The sequence below is a fragment of the Nicotiana sylvestris genome, chromosome 4 (genome assembly GCF_000393655.2).
Source record: "Nicotiana sylvestris chromosome 4, ASM39365v2, whole genome shotgun sequence".
Lineage (NCBI taxonomy): Eukaryota > Viridiplantae > Streptophyta > Magnoliopsida > Solanales > Solanaceae > Nicotiana > Nicotiana sylvestris.
In genome coordinates this window covers 27650788-27670261 of record NC_091060.1, presented here as the reverse complement: position 1 = coordinate 27670261, position 19474 = coordinate 27650788, and the positions used below count along the sequence as shown (strand labels likewise).

General features: G+C 35.9%; 3 protein-coding genes across 4 annotated transcripts; 2 read left to right on the top strand and 1 right to left on the bottom strand.

The window, feature by feature from the left end:
* The first annotated feature begins 2038 nt into the window (after nt 1–2038).
* On the top strand, nt 2039–3452 carry LOC104210512 (putative late blight resistance protein homolog R1A-10). Its single transcript, XM_070172657.1, has 2 exons — nt 2039–2389; nt 2502–3452. Exons 1-2 carry the CDS (start codon nt 2039–2041, stop codon nt 3450–3452), a joined length of 1302 nt encoding a protein of 433 aa, XP_070028758.1.
* Nucleotides 3453–8092: 4640 nt separating this feature from the next.
* On the top strand, nt 8093–10234 carry LOC104214339 (putative late blight resistance protein homolog R1A-3). The gene is made up of 2 exons (XM_009763993.2): nt 8093–9878; nt 9998–10234. The coding sequence occupies exons 1-2, from the start codon at nt 9377–9379 to the stop codon at nt 10003–10005; spliced, it is 510 nt and encodes a 169-aa protein (XP_009762295.1). The 5' UTR covers nt 8093–9376; the 3' UTR covers nt 10006–10234.
* Nucleotides 10235–11658: 1424 nt separating this feature from the next.
* LOC104214340 (probable potassium transporter 17) lies at nt 11659–19090 on the bottom strand. 2 transcript variants are annotated; one of them, XR_707887.2, is made up of 9 exons: nt 18849–19090; nt 16767–16989; nt 15873–16106; nt 15712–15762; nt 14994–15254; nt 14449–14501; nt 13988–14357; nt 12262–13156; nt 11659–12118 (listed from the first exon to the last, which is right to left on the bottom strand). XR_707887.2 is itself a non-coding variant. In XM_009763994.2 (8 exons), exons 1-8 carry the CDS (start codon nt 18954–18956, stop codon nt 12312–12314), a joined length of 2145 nt encoding a protein of 714 aa, XP_009762296.1. In that variant the 5' UTR covers nt 18957–19090; the 3' UTR covers nt 11659–12311. The 2 variants fall into 2 exon arrangements, 1 of the variants encoding a protein (XP_009762296.1); XM_009763994.2 differs by having other exon boundaries at nt 11659–13156.
* Nucleotides 19091–19474: the final 384 nt, after the last annotated feature.

The window sequence follows — 19474 nt, the reverse complement described above, 5'->3', positions numbered from 1 at the left end:
TCTAATAATTATTGATATCTTACGTTGGTTTTTTATCCCATCTTTCTCTACTCAATTCTAGGGGTATATGTAATAACATTTTTTTACATTTCAAGAATGATGGAATCACACTCGATTTGTTGTTGTTATTGTTGTTGTATATTTTAAGGGTTGTTTTATTATAGATATTTCTATTATTTGGTGTCCCTTGATATAAATAAATGACTAAATCATCACGTGTCGTTATTAACGTACAACGCACGTACATAGAAACTAGTTATATTAAAAGCACGAATACCCTTAGCGAAATGTCGTTCGCCTTTTTTACCCTTTAAAATTTTATTTCAATTGGACAAACTTTTAATTTAATCATTTTTCTACAATTTGAAATTTTAAAATCAATAAACTTCTTATTATTATATATTTCCTTATTTGAACTATGTACAAACTCCTAATATTTAGGTTATATGAATTTGTTCCTTATTTGACTTCTATCATAGTAGTTAAAGTATACACACGTAATTGAAGTTTACTTTACTAGCACATTAGGACGAGTAAGAATAAGTCTTTAAATAAGTTTATAAACAATATGTTTACGTTCGAAAATAATAATAATTTATAGTCATAATAAATACATACTATTATGTAGCTTAAGTTTATATTTGAATATCGCAATATATACTTAAAAAAAATCATAAACCCAATTATAAAATTCGATAAGAAAACATAGACAAGATATTCAAATTTATTGAGATTAATAGCAGTAGGTCGTGCTTTAATTTATAAGAAATTTAAGATAGTTTTAAGTATAATTTCCTGCATATTTCTTTAAAACCTTTTTTTAGTTGAACAATATCAGAAGTCCTTATATTGAGGGTTTTAAAATTACTTCTAATTTTATTTTGTATATTTTTATTTATTTATTTGAGTTATGTAACATAATTATACTACCTTTCATGTTATTTTGTAGGAAATTATGAAATATGATATATATATATATATATATCATCTTATTAATAGTAAATTAAAAGGTTTAAGGTTAAATTATTTCTAAATAAGAAAGTATGACATTCTTTTTTGGGACAACTAGAAAAATAAATATGACACATAAATTAGGATAGAAAAAGTAGAATTTCAAAATCAATAAAAAATGTATCTTGTATGTATCGTTCATTAATTGAACGAGGTAACGTAACGATAATTCATTCAGAAAATGCAGTAAGGAAAAACAAATAAACTTCTTACCAAAAAAGTATTAGAAATTTATGTTGCAACCTTCACACACAACTACCGTTAAGCAACAAAGATAACCCATAAATATGAGTTTATGATTTCATGAAAAAGCAATACTTATACTATGAGGGATGCAATATCATCAACATTCATAATTTTTTATTTTTTTTTTGGAAATTTACACTTTTTTCCTTTCATTTTAATTTATATCTCAACCATATTTATTTATAATATTTATTAAATATTTGTCTTCATTAATATGGGGTACACATGCAATGCGCGTATCCTAAGACTAGTTTATTGATAAACACAAACATGGCAGTGTCTTATACAACAAGTTCTGGGATTAAAAATTAAAAATGACACTGTATAGCCGCTCATAAAATAATAGCCTAAAAAGTATAATTTTTTATTTTTTTGGTATATATAAACATTTCTATATATTATACACAAAAAATATATAAATTATATGCAATTTTGCGCCTACTGGATATAAATATTTATATTGGGATATTACAAAAAGTGTTCGAAAACTTTGTGATACTCGAGTGTTACCTTTAAATTTCTCTATCCATATTTATATGAGTTTGATATTTTCAGTTTATTACTTTTTCTTAGTTGTGACGGGTTTTTCAAGTGAAAATTTTTGTGCTATATCTCCTTATTTTCTTTTCTCTAATCCCACAAAAAAAATGCGTACTTGATATCTTTTATTAAATCCTCTCTACTCCAATTATTTTGTTCCTTCCTCTCCCTATTAACCTGGCAAATATATTCCAAGTCTTTCTCTTCTTGCTATCATTTCCACAATCTGATTCTTGAATTGATGGCTTGTGCTGCTGTAATTTCTCTTCTTCAAAGTCTTGAGCAACGAAACCCAGAACTCTTTCGTGATCAAATTGCTAATACGCTCGAATCTCTTCGTGCTACTGCTGAATATATTCTCAATGTCCTTAAACTTAGCAAGAGCAGGTTTGACCCTGAAAAAATCAAATCTTTGGAGGAAAAAATAAGAGTTGCTGCTAGTTATGCAGAAGATGCTGTTGAGGTGAAGATTTATCAAATCATCTTAAGCTGGACATTTGGAATTTTACAACACCAGGATTTGCTACCAAATGTTGAAAAAATGGATACAACAAAGAAAGAATTATGGAAATTGTTTCTGATTTTAGTACAAGTACTCATGATGTTGATAGGTGGGAAGTTCTTGGAGGGAAGGATGCCGGGGGTCTATTTGGAAACAGCCTGCAGGGTAGGAGTAAGGTCTGCATACACACTACCCTCTCCAGACTCCACTAAGTGGGATTATACTGGGTTGTTGTTGTTGTTGTTGTTGTACTCATGATGTTGATAATGATCAAATTCTTGAACTATCTGAGGATTCCTTGATTGGAACTTCTTCTTCAAGTAATCCAATTCTGTCGAATTTGGAAAATGATATCGTGCAGGGACTCGATGATGACTTGGAGATCATTGTTAAAAGATTGACAGGACCACCGTCAGATTTGGACATTGTCACAATATCCGGTATGGGTGGTATCGGCAAAACAACACTGGCTACAAAAGCTTATATATATGATCATCTCCCAATCAGGTATCATTTTGACATTCTTGCTTGGGTTACAATATCTCAGGAATTTCGATGTAGAAGTGTGTTATTAGAAGTGTTACATTGCATTTCAAAGCAAACAAATATTATAAATGAAAATGATTATCTTAAGGAGGATAGTGAGTTAGCCGACTTGGTACAGAACAACCTAAAGGGTCGAAGATACCTTGTTGTTGTTGATGATATTTGGAGTATCGATGTTTGGGATAGTATAAGAGGAATATTTCCTAATTGCCACAATAGGAGCCGAATCTTATTGACTACTAGGGAAACTAAGGTAGCGATGTATGCAAATACTAGTAGCCCTCATGAGATGAACCTCTTGAATGTAGAAAATGGTTGGAAGTTACTTCGTGATAAGGTATTTGGACAAAAACATGATCATCCTCCTGAGTTGGAAGAAATTGGAAAGAAAATAGTAGAAAAATGTCAAGGACTACCCTTAACAATTTCAGTGATTGGAGGACATCTCTGTAAAATGACCAGAACATTAGAAAGTTGGAAGGATGTTGCCAAAACATTAGGTGAAATCGTTGCTAATCATCCAGATAAATGCTTAGGAGTGCTCGGTTTGAGTTACGTACCACCACTTGCCTATTCACCTCAAACCTTGCTTTCTTTTTATGGGTAGATTTCCAGAAGATTTTCAGGTTGCATCTCGAAGACTGATCCAATTATGGATTGCGGAAGGTTTTGTTGCGGAAGCCAAATGTATATAGTGTGAATAAGTCACAACTACTATACCAAAAATTATGACAGCCACCAAATAATAAATAAGACAATAAAACAACAATAAAGGAAACACCAGAATTTACGAGGTTCGGCTAATTTTGCCTACTCCTCGGACACAACCAATATTTTATTCCACTCCAAAAATACAAGTGAAATAATACTAAAGAGAGAAGATACAAATGCCTTAAACAGATGAGAAGGCAAATGAGAGGTGTGTCTCAATCCTAAACATTAGGCCTTCTTTTATAGGGGAAAAATCCCCTCCAAACTTAACTCCCAACCAATGTGGGACTTTGGCATTTTGCCAAACTTCAACAAATCTCCACCTTGGCAAAATTCCACATTTTCAATTCTCTCTCAATAACAAATTTTGGTTGTGTCTTCATCTTCAATCTTCAGTGTTCAACAATGTTGATCAAATCCAAACAATGTTGAAACTTGACCGCAGTCACCACCTTTGTCAGCATATCAGCAGGATTCTCTGTAGTATGAATTTTCTTCACCGTGACTCCACCTTCTTCTATGATTTCTCGTACGAAATGATACCGAACATCAATGTGCTTCGTCCTTGCATGATAAACTTGGTTCTTCGCTAATTGAATAGCACTTTGACTATCACAAAAAATTGTGATACCTTTTTGTTCAACACCAAGCTCCTTTAGCAATCCTTGAAGCCAAATTGCCTCTTTCACAGCATCTGTAATAGCCATGTACTCTGCCTCTGTTGTAGACAAAGCAACTGTTGACTGCAAAGTAGACTTCCAACTAACTGGTGCCTTTGCAAAAGTAAACACATAACCAGTAGTTGATCTTCGTTTGTCCATATCACCCGCAAAATCTGAGTCACAATATCCAACTACAGACTGATTGTCTTCCTGCTCAAAAACTAACCCGACATCTACAGTATTATGAATATACCGTAGAATCCACTTCACAGCTTGCCAATGCTCCTTCCCTGGATTGTGCATATATCTGCTAATAACTCCAACAGCTTGTGAAATGTCAGGCCTTGTGCAAACCATTGCATACATCAAGCTACCAACAACATTTGCGTATGGTACCTTTGACATATACTCTCGTTCAGCTTCATCCATTGGCGACATAGTAGTACTTAGCTTAAAATGGGAAGCAAGTGGAGTACTAACTGGCTTAGTCTTGTCATCTATGCCAAAACGTTGAAGTACTCTCTTCAAATATTCCTTTTGAGATAAACAGAGTTTCTTTGAACGTCTATCTCTAATTATCTCCATGCCAAGAATTTTCTTTGCCTCACCCAAATCCTTCATCTCGAACTCCTTCTTCAGTTGAATCTTCAACTTATCAATTTCTTCCAAATTCTTGGAAGCTATCAACATATCATCAACATATAGGAGAAGATATACAAAGGAACCATCTTTAAGCTTGTGCAAATACACACAATGATCGTATTTGCTTCTCTTGTACCCTTGCCGCAACATAAACTCGTCAAATCGCTTGTACCATTGTCTAGAAGATTGTTTCAATCCGTACAACGATTTTTCAAGTTTGCACACCATATTTTCTTTTCCAGCAACTTTGAATCCTTCTGGCTGAGTCATGTAGATTTCCTCCTCCAAGTTTCCATGTAAAAACGCAGTTTTTACATCCATCTGAACTAGTTCCAAATCCAATTGTGCTACCAAAGCCAACATAATTCTAATGGAGGAATGTTTTACAACTGGAGAAAACACTTCATTGTAATCAATTCCCTCCTTTTGAGCATATCCTTTGGCCACCAATCTTGCTTTGTAGCGAACATCTAATTGGTTAGGAAATCCTTCTTTCTTTGCAAATACCCATTTGCACCCAATTGCTTTCTTTCCCTTCGGGAGATTGGCCAATCTCCATGTATGATTCTGATGAAGGGACTGTATTTCATCATTCATGGCAATCCTCCACTTATCTTCTTCTGAACTTTGGACAGCGTCTTTGTAAGTAGTAGGAACATCATCAGCTACAATTGAGGTTGCACAAGCAACCGTCTCTATGAGACGAACAGGTTTCGTTATTGTTCTTTTTGGCCTGCTGGTTGCTATTGATTCAAGTTGTTGTTGAGATTCCTGAGTTGGAATCTCCTCTACTGGCTCTCCTTCCAGAGGGTAATCTTCATTTGTTTCCTCCTCTGCTTCTTGTGTAGGAAAAATAAATTTTCCCTCAAACTCCACCTGCTTAGAAGCACCTTCATTTTGTTTGGTATCTTCTGTTACCTTATTTACCATAGCAAATTCATCAAAGGTAACATCTCTGCTGAACATTACTTTCTTTGTCATAGGACACCATAAGCGATATCCTTTGACTCCAGAAGTAATTCCCATAAAAATAGCCTTCTTTGCCCTTGGATCCAATTTTGACTCCGTCACATGATAATATGCAGTTGAGCCAAACACGTGCAAAGAGTTATAATCTACAGCAGGTTTTCCGTACCATTTTTCAAATGGTGTTTTGCCATCAATAGCAGCAGATGGTAGACGATTAATGAGGTGGCATGCATATGTAATTGCCTCAGCCCAAAATTCTTTGCCCAAGCCAGCATTGGACAACATACACCGTACCTTCTCCAGCAAGGTCCGGTTCATACGTTCTGCCACTCCATTCTGTTGTGGTGTATGTCTAACAGTGAAGTGTCGGATGATGCCATCATTTTCACAGACCTTATTGAAATGATCATTTTTGTATTCACCTCCATTGTCTGTGCGAATACACTTGATTCTCCTGCCTGTCTGATTCTCCACCATCATCTTCCATTTGAGAAAAATTCCCAACACTTCATCTTTGCTCTTCATTGTATACACCCATACTCTTCGGGAAAAATCATCAACAAAGGTTACAAAATAGTGCTTCCCACCCAATGAAGGTGTTTTGGAAGGACCCCAAACATCAGAGTGTACATAATCCAAAATGCCTTTAGTATTATGGATCGCTGTACCAAATTTAACCCTTGTCTGTTTCCCTTTAACACAATGCTCACAAAACTCCAAGTTGCAAGCCTTTACTCCTTTTAACAATCCTTGATCTGATAGAGTTTTCAAGGATTTTCCTCCAGCATGTCCCAAGCGCATGTGCCATAGCTTGGTTGCTTCTGCCTCTTTGTCGTCACTGGATGTTACTGTCGCTGTCCCAATAACTGTACTGCCACGATAGCGGTACATATTATTATTCTTCCGATTAGCCTTCATTACCACTAGTGCACCGGAGCATACTCTCATCACTCCATTTTCTGCAATGATTTTGAACCCTTTTGATTCTAGGGCTCCCACAGAGATGAGATTCTTCTTCAAATCCGGTACATATCGAACATCTATCAATGTTCTGATCATTCCATCATGGTTCCTTAATCGTATTGAACCAATGCCATATGAGGTAAGAGGGCTGTTATCCGCTGTGTGGATGACTCCATATTCTCCTTCTTGAAATTCCACGAACCAGTCCCTGTTGGGACACATATGATAGCTACAAGCCGAGTCCATCAACCATATGTCTGATGATGTTGATGACTCTGTTGTAACTAATGAGAAGTCTGAATCATCACAATCAGCTACATTTGAATCCATAATAGCCTTTCCATTGTTATGTTTGGCCTTATTCTTCAACTTCGGACAGTCTTTCTTCCAGTGCCCTTTTTCTCGACAAAAGGCACATTCATCTTTGCTGGGTCTGGATCTTGACTTGGATCTTCCCTTCTTTGTCCTCGTTTGATTTTGAGGACGACCCCTCACAAACAGTGCTTCTCCTTCTCCGCCCTTCTGTTTTTCTCGCTTTCTTTGTTCATAGCTGTACAAAGCTGAACAAACTTCTCTGAGAGAAATTTCGTCATTTCCATGGAGTAGAGTAGTTTCAAGGTGCTCGTACTCATCAGGAAGTGACGCCAACAACATTAAGGCCAAGTCACCATCATCATAAGTTGTATCCATATTTTGCAAATCTGTGACCAACTTATTGAAACTGGTGATATGTTCATTCATCGTGGTACCAGGAACATAGGTGAAGTGAAACAGTCTCTTCTTCATGTACAATTTATTTTGACTGTTTTTCTTCAAAAATTTATCCTCCAGTGCTTTCCATAATTTACTTGCAGAAGTTTCCTTTGTGTATGGATATTTCTGCTCTCTAGCAAGGTAGGATCGAATGGTACCGCAAGCAACACGGTTGATAATTCTCCAATCTTCTTCTCCAATAACATCTGGTTTCTTTTCTTCAATGGCCAGATCTAGCCCTTGTTGAAAAAGGACATCTAGAACCTCGCCTTGCCACATCCCAAAATGTCCGGACCCGTCAAAAATTTCTACCGCAAATTTCGCATTTGACACAATTCTTGTCATAAGCGAAGATGCCAATGATGACGTATTGTTGACACTTGATGTAGATTCTTCTTGTTTATTGTCTCCCATATTTGACACAAATATTATTTAATAGCTGACGACACAAATCAAGATTATTTCCTTTCTGATGTAGAAGATCAGACTAAGCTGCAACTACAGAGCATACTCAGACAGAACCTTGACTCAGTTACCAAGATAAATCTTTTCTGATGTGGAAGATCAGACTATGCTGCAACCACAGAGCATACTTAGACAGTACCTTGGCTCTGATACCAATTGTTGCGGAAGCCAAATGTATATAGTGTGAATAAGTCACAACTACTATACCAAAAATTATGACAGCCACCAAATAATAAATAAGACAATAAAACAACAATAAAGGAAACACCAGAATTTACGAGGTTCGGCTAATTTTGCCTACTCCTCGGACACAACCAATATTTTATTCCACTCCAAAAATACAAGTGAAATAATACTAAAGAGAGAAGATACAAATGCCTTAAACAGATGAGAAGGCAAATGAGAGGTGTGTCTCAATCCTAAACATTAGGCCTTCTTTTATAGGGGAAAAATCCCCTCCAAACTTAACTCCCAACCAATGTGGGACTTTGGCATTTTGCCAAACTTCAACAGGTTTAATAAGGATGTCTAGAAGTCGTAAAAGCTTGGAGGAAGTGGCAGAAGATTATTTGGAGGATCTTATCAAAAGGAACTTGATAATGGCTAGAAAAAGGAGATTCAATGGTGAGATAAAAACATGTGTAATACGCGATCTACTACGTGAATTCTGTTTGATAGAAGCTAAAACGACAAAGTTTATGCATGTTGAAAGAACTTACCATACTCCTCCAACACAAAAGCATAATGTTCGACGCTTCAATTTTCAAACCCAATATTATTCAGTTGATAAGTGTTGTAGGCTATTACTGTTTCCACATTTGTCTACTTATTTTCACGATTGGCTCGAAATTATGAAACCCCTATTAAGATTCTCTGGATATTGCCTATCTAACATCGTCATCGTCATGTAATACATGATTTTTTCTCCCGTTTCAACCTTCTTGGGGTATTGGCCATATTCCATAAGATGTAGGCTTCTACTCACCTAATTTTCTGCTGGTGATCACAAAGTTATTTCATTTGAGATATCTCCAAGTTCGATATTATGGCAATATTCCTGCATCAATCTCAGAGCTTCAAAATTTGCAAACTCTAATTACTCATAGGGGCATATATTGTAAAACAACTTTACCGGGGAATGTATGGATGATGAAGAACTTGAGGCATATACATCTCGGAGGCCCCATTTATTTACCATCCTAGAAGAGAAAGCATTATAAACAAGCAACTTATGATAGGGATGCCAAATCTAGAGGAACTTTCTGAACTCTTTTTCTTCCTGTTGTACAAATGAAGTCTTTTCTGCGACTCCCAATCTAAAGAATTGATTATTCGCGTAAAAACTTCAGCCAATCGCCTCATTGATATGTCTAGCTTGACAAAACTCGAAGAATTAAAGTGTGCCAATGGACTTGTTTGCTACTCCATCAAGAGTTTCGTTTTCCCAACATCGCTTAAGAGGTTGACTTTAACTCACTGCTTTTGGTTTCATTGGGACGATATATCAATTCTTGTCATGTTGCCAAATCTGGAAGAGCTCAAACTTAAAGTTGCTGTAGTCACTGGTGATCAAGTATGGAGATTGAGCGATGAAGACAAGTTCCAAAGCTTGAAGTTGTTATTTAAAGGCATACATCTTGAGCGTTGGGAAGCTAGCAGTGATAGCTTCCCAAATCTAAGACGCCTTGTTCTGAAGAATTGCAACTACCTGAAAGAAATTCCAACAAATTTTGGGGAATTTTGTACGTTGGAGTCAATTGAGTTTCACAATTGCAGCAGTCTAGCTGAGGATTCTGCAAGAAATATTGAACAAGAACAAGAAGACATGGGAAATAATTCCCTCAAGGTCTACATCCATAACAGTCGCAGTAAGATTGACATCTCTCTAAAAAAATTCTTCGATTCTTCACATTAATTATTACTTCTTTGTTGATACCTCCTTGAAATTAAGATGATGACTTCTACTTTTTATCTTGCATATATGCAGGGAAATAAAGCTTATTTTGAGGGACCATTTCCAAATGCGGAACCTTGTATTAGTTTATATGTATTTTGAAACTTTTATGTCCTTATCTGTTGTTAAATTTATGTTTTAGGAATAATCCATATTTAATGCAAGTCTCACCCATTTGTGAATTAGTATTTTGTAAACGACTACTGATGATGTACTGTAATATCTATTTTGTTTTATCTGATAGTTCCAAATGAATAAGGTTTCTATATGCATTGTATGTTTCACACTTTCTTCTATGACAGTAGTGTCGTTGCGCGCACTTCTATTATTCCACTGGGTACATCACACTTGACTATGCTTTCCTGTGTTTAAGTATAGTATGTGTGCCGTTATAATTCAGGATTACACTATCACTGTATATTTTAATATATTGTGATAGGTAACCTACCATATTATTCAGGTTAATTATTTATCTTACCTAACTATTATGAATGATTAAATATAGTTATCTTTTAGGTAATATAATAAAGTAAAATTTCTTTACACATTCAGTGCATAAAAATTTAACCGTTGAGACCATTAAACACAACGTATTCGATGTGTTTGGTTCTTTGCCTAATCTCTTGAGAAAGTCAAGAGTTGAGTCGCATTTATGCGTATAAATATTTTTAGGTTACCAGATATAAAATAGCTACTACAAGCAATCAACTTGCTAAGCACAATGTTATCCCAACTGCTTAGCAGGTGGAAGGTAGTTCAACTATGTTTTAGGTCATCGGTTCAAATCCTCGGTGTGACATATCTTCGTATTTTTTCTTGAATCCTCTAGTATATATTCTTGGATCCGCCACTAGGTCCAGGAGTTCAAGACTAAAGGGAGATGTTTATACCATGTGCCAATAAGCATATATATTTCTTCCTACATAACGAACTTCTAATATCAAGAAAGCGAGGTATCAGATTCCTGTAATTCAAGCCTCTTTTTCATCAATTCCTGTAAATGATTTTCTGTGAGTAACGTAATCTTAGAAGAAATTAAGATAAGCCCTATCCACTATCCTTCCCCCCCCCCCCCCTCCCTCCAAAAAAATGCGTCTCTTCCCTGAGAGGACTCAAACCACAATTTATACTTAACTAACTAAAACCACCTCCCCCATTATTGTTAATGCATTATGTACTTGCGCTAAAAATCAACGGACGGGTACAAAGACGAGACTTTTGATCCAACACTTTTTGACATAAAAGAAATGAAAATCCAAAACCGGGGATCCAACAATTTAAAAGAAAGTTGTTGAATGATCAATGATTCTAGAAGCTGTAATGTCAGATTCTACAGATGATGCAACATTTCCACGACTAATGGTACTTCCTAATGACTGTCCTGTAGTCAATTTCTCACTATATAAAAATACCGGACACATACACAAAGTATCAAGCAATACTATAGCTGGTAGCTTATGAGTGTGGTACTGCTACTGACCAAGCTGTTTCAGGCTTTCAGACAATGATCAATTGTGTTAGAATGTTTATACTGACCATACCGTTTCACATACTGATAATATGTCAAGGAATAGTCAGAAAAGAGATATTTTTGTACATGTTAGGAAGTGATAAAGTAACATAAATTTTTGGTGCGAACAATTTTTTCGAGTTCAGATCAACTATCAGCTTCCAGAATTTTTTAAAGATAGTCCTTGATCAAAACCATGGATTGCATTACTCTTTCATTTTAACAGAGAAAAATATTTTGAGCAAATCTCACCCTGTTTTGTAATTTTGGGTGGAACAGAACAAATTGCTGTAGTCTCAACTCAATGATGGAGGTTCAGTTCAAGTTTTAAAAAAAAAATACAGAGTATAATATTTGTTTCCTGCTTCTATAGAGTATAGAGAAATGTCCACCAAATTACCAACAAGGGGTGTGGTGGAGTAGTAACCATTCCTTCATCCTATACCAAAGTTCTCGAACTCAAATCACTTTTGTTAAGGAGCGCTTTACCCCCTAATATGAGCCGTTCCCGCAATCTTGATTCAGTCAAGCCCCAAACCAAAAATAAGAAAAAATGTCCACCGAGTTTCACACTAAACAATACTTTCAGCTTCTCTATTGAACTTCTCTTCCTCCATAGCTTTTGTCAATTGCTTTCTACGCTACTACATCAGTATATATATATCAACTACAACATGCCTCATTCACACATGCGGATTCCCTACCCCACTAAAATATACATCTTATAACTTTTGAAAAATGAAAACATATATGTATTGAAACTAGATTAGACCAATATTGATCTTACCTGCTATGGTTTGTGATCAACCTTCTTGGAACTTTTTCAGTGCCTTGTAGTCAAGCCTCATAAAGCATACCAACCTCGATACGTTGAGGTAATGGCACACCCAAAGCAGGAAGTGCAGATCTGCAATTGCTGTGCAAAACTTCATAGAAAACAAGCATTGTTCTATCAAACCAGCCACAATGCTTACCAATATAAAACCTCGTCTTTCCACGAATATGGACCACCCCAGCAAGCTTTGCCTCTTCCAACTCGGAAATTTCGTCTTCTTCCTCCGTCGAATTATGGTTGGAGCGCTGAAGCAGATGAGCCCGTAAACTTTCAACAACTTGATTAACTAAATCATCCCCTTCAAGACTAAGCTTATCCGCATAACCATACCGAATCACACATCTATAAACCCCTTTGAGACCTAACTTGCTCACAACTATCCTTTCACCTGCTGCTACTTTGGGAACCAGCAAGTACCTAAGAGTTGTACATACAGTAACTTTGTGAAGAGATCTCATGTTCTTTATGTAATGACCTAAAATTGGTGTTAAACCATCTTGGATATTTGTATAGAAGAAGCAGAGTCCGGGAACTCTCTGAAGACCTGGATCCATTAGCATTGTCCTTAATCTCTCCGAGTCTATTTTGTGTGTTAATTCATACTCGAGTTTTCTCTGCCTACCATAGAACCAGCCAAACATAATGAAAGCAAGGATGAGAGAGATGGCAAAAGGAATCCAACCACCTTCTGGAATTTTTGTGAAGATTGCACTAACATATACACTTTCCATCACAAAAAACACAATGAAGTAGAGCGCCACCAAAGCAAGTGGAGTTCTCCAAATAATGATCATAACCAATGACAGCAATATAGTGGTTATAAGCATAACCATGCTAACAACGACACCTGTTAGAGAATCAATTTTAAGTAGTTAAAGCAATATTTACTACACTGACGATAGAAAAGAGTTTAACAGTTGCAAGGACAATAAATCATGTGATCTCCTTTAGCACAATGACTCCATATTGCAGTTTATTTGTCAGTCAGAAGAAAATGCATTCCCACTAATCACTGCTGTTACATGCACACATTGGCCAACATAGAAGCATGTTACGGGTATGCATATCACATGTAGATGATATCAGGGGAAAAGCCCGGTTTGCTAATGTCTTCGGCAGCACACTCGTCATGACTACTATCAAAAAAGCTCCTAATGAAAATGAATATTTCACATGGAGGGGTGTGTATCTGTATGCTGGATGTGAAGTAACACCAATCAGACAAAAGATCTCCACTCAAACTGAAGAAAAAATGCAATTTTTTCCTTAATAAACATAAAATACATATACGTAATTTTATTTGAACAGTGCTAAACAAGATAAGAAAATTAAGTTGAACTTGATTCGCACTACATATATGAACTTTATCATTACTATTCATTCATGAAATGTCTATTTGGACAATGCTAAACAAGAAATTTTCTGAAAATAATGAACCAAATAGTATGAGAAAATTCAGGTTCACAGTTTGTTTAGCCTCAGTTCATCACACCAGTCCCTCCTTAAAATAAACAAGTCAACACCAAGTAGCAGTGAATTAGGTGAAGAAACTGCCAGTAGTCAACGTCAGGCCACAGTAACAACCAACCTCCCACGAAGAAGAGTCCATAAAGGAATCAATTCAGGTAAGATAATCACCAAGAATGAAATATTAAAAGTAGGATTTAGAGAATCTTACCAAAGGCATTTCCGATGTCTTGTCCATCTCCAAAAATTAGTATGACTGCAACACAGAGAATCATGAGGATGTAGTTAACTTCTGGTGAGTAAACCTCACCTTCTTTGCTGGAGGATGTGTGAACTACCTTCACCCGAGGAAAATAATCCAACACAACTGATTGCTTAATAACAGAAAAGGTGGCTGAAATCAGTGACTGACTTGCAACTATTGCAGCTAATGTAGCTATAACAAAAATTGGCCAGTACACAGCAGATGGTATAAACTTGTAAAATCCATCAAAATGGTCATTGGGATTTCTGATCAGATATGCTGTCTGGCCCGCATATGTCAGCACTAGTGATGGATATATAGTAAAGAGAAACGCTATCTGCCAGAAAATGAGGTTCCGTAAATCATAAAAAGCAATCAAGCAAGAAGAAGAGACTAAGAGAAATTCCAAGATGTAGCAACAATTTTACCCGAATTGAACTCCTGTTGAAATGACCAAGGTCAGCAAACATTGCTTCAGAGCCTGAAAAATATGAAATATTGTACTGTTAAACAGAGGATATTTACTAATATACTTGCTTACATTCAAACACCTCTATAACCTTCCCAAGAAGATGGAAACAAGAAGACCAGCATCTATGACTTTTTTCCAAAGATAAACCTAGAAACGAACGGTGAATAATGTGACAAGGCAAGACATGTAGTTTAAAAATTACAGATATTTGAAGACCCAAATGGTGACCTCTGGGTCAAAATGGAGCTACCGCATGATAGGATCAAGCCTCATCTCTACTTATGTCATACGTCACACTTAGCAGTGTTAGCACATAATCCAGTTATCATTAAAGCAAAAAAAAAAAAAAAAAAAAAAAAAAAAACCAATTTTCACAGTTACTCCTATCATAAGAAACTAATACTTCAAGGCCCATACTAGATGAAGCATGTAAATCCAAACAACCAGACCAAACATGAGGAAATGGATTTATATGCAGACCACATCAATTATGAGGCTTACCAGTAATGCAGAGGACAGTACCACCAAGATATATCCATCCTTGCTTTCCATTTCTTAAGAAGAAGTGGACTATGTAATGGGGTGATATTGCCTTGAATATGCTAGGATAATGCTTAAGGATACTGTATATCCCAACGAGAGGAGTGGTAAGAGTCCATGCACCCATGATAGGAGAGAACAGGAAACTCACTCGTGAAGTACCAAACTTCTGCATGAGGAATAGAACAATGAGAACGATTGCTGAAAGAGCTTCAACCAACGCTGCAAGTAGCAAACAGAGAAATTGTGAATATCAAGAGAGAGAGAGAGAGAGAGAGAGAGAGAGAGAGAGATGTTTAGATTAATAGGGCCACCAGACATGGTTCGCGTTCGATCTAGTGTTTAAAAAGACTTCCAACTTTCAGCAACTGGTCTGCATCTCCTTTTTGTTAATCTGACTTATTGACCTTAAAGTGTTCTATCATCACTTAATTACTTCAAATAACTACTAGAATGAGGATTCAGGTTATTTCAAATAGTTACCAGAATCAGGATTCAAGTAACATCAATATGTAAATATGTGAAAGGTCGTCTTTAATAACAATCACAATACCTTAAAAATCCAAGAAACTACAAGTATCAAAATTTGTTCCTCTACCACTTCCCAATTATTCTCAAAATCTTAAATGCCTCTTCGTACAATGAATAATTTGTAGCATACTACATTCTGCATACTTACATTTACCGACTGAGGGAAAACGTGCTCTTAAGCCATCCATTGCAGACAACACTAACAGAAAGAAGGGACAATTAATGAAACTGAAACTGAAAGAGGAAAACTGATGAGAACTCAAAAAGATGCTGAAAGCAAACTAGACGGCACAACACAATCTAATATACCTGAGATGGCAGGTGTAAGTATGCCATCACCGATTAGCATACACATACCCAACATTGCAATGAAAAGCAGTACCCTTCTGGCAATCAAACTCCTCTCACAAAATTTACCCAGCTTACTTGGCTTTTTTGATTGGTTAACATAGGAATGGCTAGAACTCAAACTGGCACTCTTTGAAGAAAGAATCCCAATATTTATATTCCTGCAGAGTAACGAATAAAGAGCAAATGTTCCACCTGCAAAAGACCATGTTCAAGAACTGAAATTTCTAGAATAAATGAAGAAACACTGTAGTGACTTTCAAAAGGAATTTCAACCGAAAAATAAAGAGGACTAAGAAGGGACTCAATGCTATTAACTGTTCAATATATAAGATAAAGAGTCCAACTATTTTTCTTTTTTCATGACAGAAAAATCTGTTTGGAGCTGACCCTTTGGGCTAATCGCAGCCTTCGAACCTCAGGGATGATGGGTCAGCCCCTCTACCCAAGCAGAGTTAGTTGGTTGGCATAGGTCTCGAACCTGTGACCTAAGACACAAGTCCCTCAACCTTTGCCAATTGAGCAAACCCTGCGGGATAAAGTCCTATTATTCAGCCAAACAAGATCTCTTATATCTAAAATGTGTAGGATAACAAAGATCGGAAACATTCTGAAAAAGAGAACCAAAAACAGAATGAAAAGGAAAAGAATACGAATGATCTCATTTACATTTACCTTAAAATTCAAATAGCACTAGTGCAATAAATTTTTTAATATACATCCTTCACTAACACCTCCAACATTCTCAAAAGATTAGTAATTTTTGGTATGAATTCATAGGAACAGTTTCTTAATCCTCGAAGTACCTCAATCGTAAGTAGCAAAAGTACAAAGAGAGATAGAGATTGGCAATACCTTCGCCCTGATCATCAGCTCTGAGAGCTATGGTAGCGTATTTGACAACACCAATTAGACTGAGCGTCCAAAACATTATGCTGTAGATCCCCAAATAATCATCCTCAGTTGGAGACTTTAAAGGCATTGATGGATATACATAAAGTGGAGATGTGACAAGACCCCCAAAAACAACTCCTAGGGTCTTGTATGCAAGGACCAGGTTCCCCCATCGCCCAGTGTCCTAAACCAATACAGTTTCCGCGAAAGAAAATGAGCCAAAAACAACTGTAAAATAGATGCTAGAAGAGACAACTTAACTTTGAATGTAAAATTGTGGTAGAGTAATGACAAATTCCCAAAACTAGTAAACTAGAAATCAAAGGAGTTCAAGGTAATTGGATTTTTCAAGACTCTGCTTGAATTGATCGATTATTTGATTTCAAATATGAGGTTTGAAAAGCCACCTTTTCTTATTCATGTAAAAGGGTAGCAAATGTTATGAATAATATCCAGGTGGAGAGAACTCGAGGCATATTGAAAATTATTATAAAATTCCTTGGACATTAAGATTCATGCAAATTAGTGTATACATGGATTTGAAATCAATGCATCCAAAAGGAGTGAAGTCAAATTTGCGAGAGATATCAGATAAGTGATAATAGGCATCAGTTAAGGAGATACAACCCGCAGCAACTCTCACCAATAAAATAAGTGTCTCCACTCTATAAAATAATATTACCATTGGGTGAAGCTCGGTAGGTTAGCTCCATCATCAGAGATATACCTCTTTTTAAATGTATGTTACGTTTAAAGATAATATTTCTGTAAATTTTTCAATACCATCACATTTTATTCAAACTTTCCATCATTTGAAGATAATAGCTTTATAAAGTTGCATAGAATCTCAGTATGAAATGTTCATAGTTATACACCCTTCCAAGCAGCCTAATTCAGGGTGCTGCAGTTCAACCTCAATTAATGAAAGCAGAATGAGAAATTTCCCCTACGACCAATAAACATCGTGAAAGATTGTTCAAAGACATCTTTCATAGCACGACCTTAGCAAGAATAAGCTTATACCCTGGTCCCTGGGGAGATCCCCGCTTTATAGCTATAAATGATGTCACAATTGACTATTATATTTCAAAATTCTAATCATGTAGCCAATTCAAAAAAACAACGTTTTTCCATTTCTCAATTGACTGGGGGTGTCAAAATGCTTGCTTTTGCAAGCCAACTGAAATATGGAATTTCCTGCTATATTCTGTCACTAAAAAAGAAGCTTTACACTCACCTCAGCCAAAAGGCCAAGAAAGGTAAATCAAAAAATATGGAAGGTATTTACATGTGCTTGGTTATATGAATCTTATTAATTAATCTTTTCTAATGGTGCTTCTGGCCAGTTTGCTTGCACCTCGACTATTTCACCTATACTTGTGTCCTCCCATTTGTACTACAGCTATCAAGTAACTCTACTCACCTAGACTTAGGCAGATTGAAAGAAAACCACTCAATGTTTTTGCCCCTACTGGGGTTCGAATCTTGGTATCTTCTTCATTTCGGCTTCATCAACCACTAGACCATTCCATTGAGTACCTTATTCACTAATTTGTTTAAGTTATATGCACTGAATATTTTACAGTCTCAGTGAATTTTAACTAGTGATAATAAGTTGTTTGCCATTTTTACTAGGTAAACCTTATAAGTGACCTGATTGTATAAATATTAGCGCATAAAACTTAAAACATATAAGGCAAATTATGAGTTCTCTAGACCACATGCTATCCTTACACTTATCCCAACAGTGACATAGAAGTCTCTAACCAGATTAAAAGGACTACACCAATTCATGGCAAACACCAGACCTAATAAAAGTGTTCATATAATCAGTTTTTCCTTCAAGTCAGCTAAGAATTTGAATGCACACAAAAAAAATTGTAGTAGAATCAAAGAATCCAATACAAAAAAAAAAAAGACACAAGATTTTACGTAACAAAAACAAACAAAAAGGGACTGCAACAAAACAAAGCACATTGTCCCATAAATAAAAATAAAATAATAGAATATAGAGAGCGCGTGGAATGTGGTGAACCACTGAACCTTTTGGTCATGACAATTGTTAATGGTGTCACCGTCATGCACCGATACCACAACCGTTGCATCCGACTGAGTCGCCGCCGAGTCATGCCTTCCTGTTTGCCGATCCATGGCCCCTTTTAAGTTAGCAGAAAAAAAGCAGCGGAGTGGGGTGAGGGGGAGTGTGGGATTTATAAACGGAAGATTTCGTGCAAATAGTAATAGTCTATAGGAACTTCCTAAAGTCTTTCTAGGAAAAGAGAGAGGCTTTTCCTTTTTACGTTAGACAATTGATAAGATATATTTCCTCGTATTCGTAACAAGGCCTCATATATTTTTATTTTTTTTAAGATTATGACGTGTGAATTTGAATACACGTTCGAATATCAAGATATGTATTAAGATTAAGATGTGTATTAAGATTAAGATGTGTATTAAGATCTGAATAGAAATAATTAACACTGTTTGATTTTTAATATCTGAATGTATAAAATTTATCTTTATTTAAAAATTAATAAGCATAAAATTCAAATAAAATAACTAATCTAATATTCGATCAATAAAATATATAGTTTTTTAAAATATGATAGTTGTTGGAGGTGATGGCTAATGGGTGGATGCCGACTAGAGGCGGTGATTGGTGGTAGTTT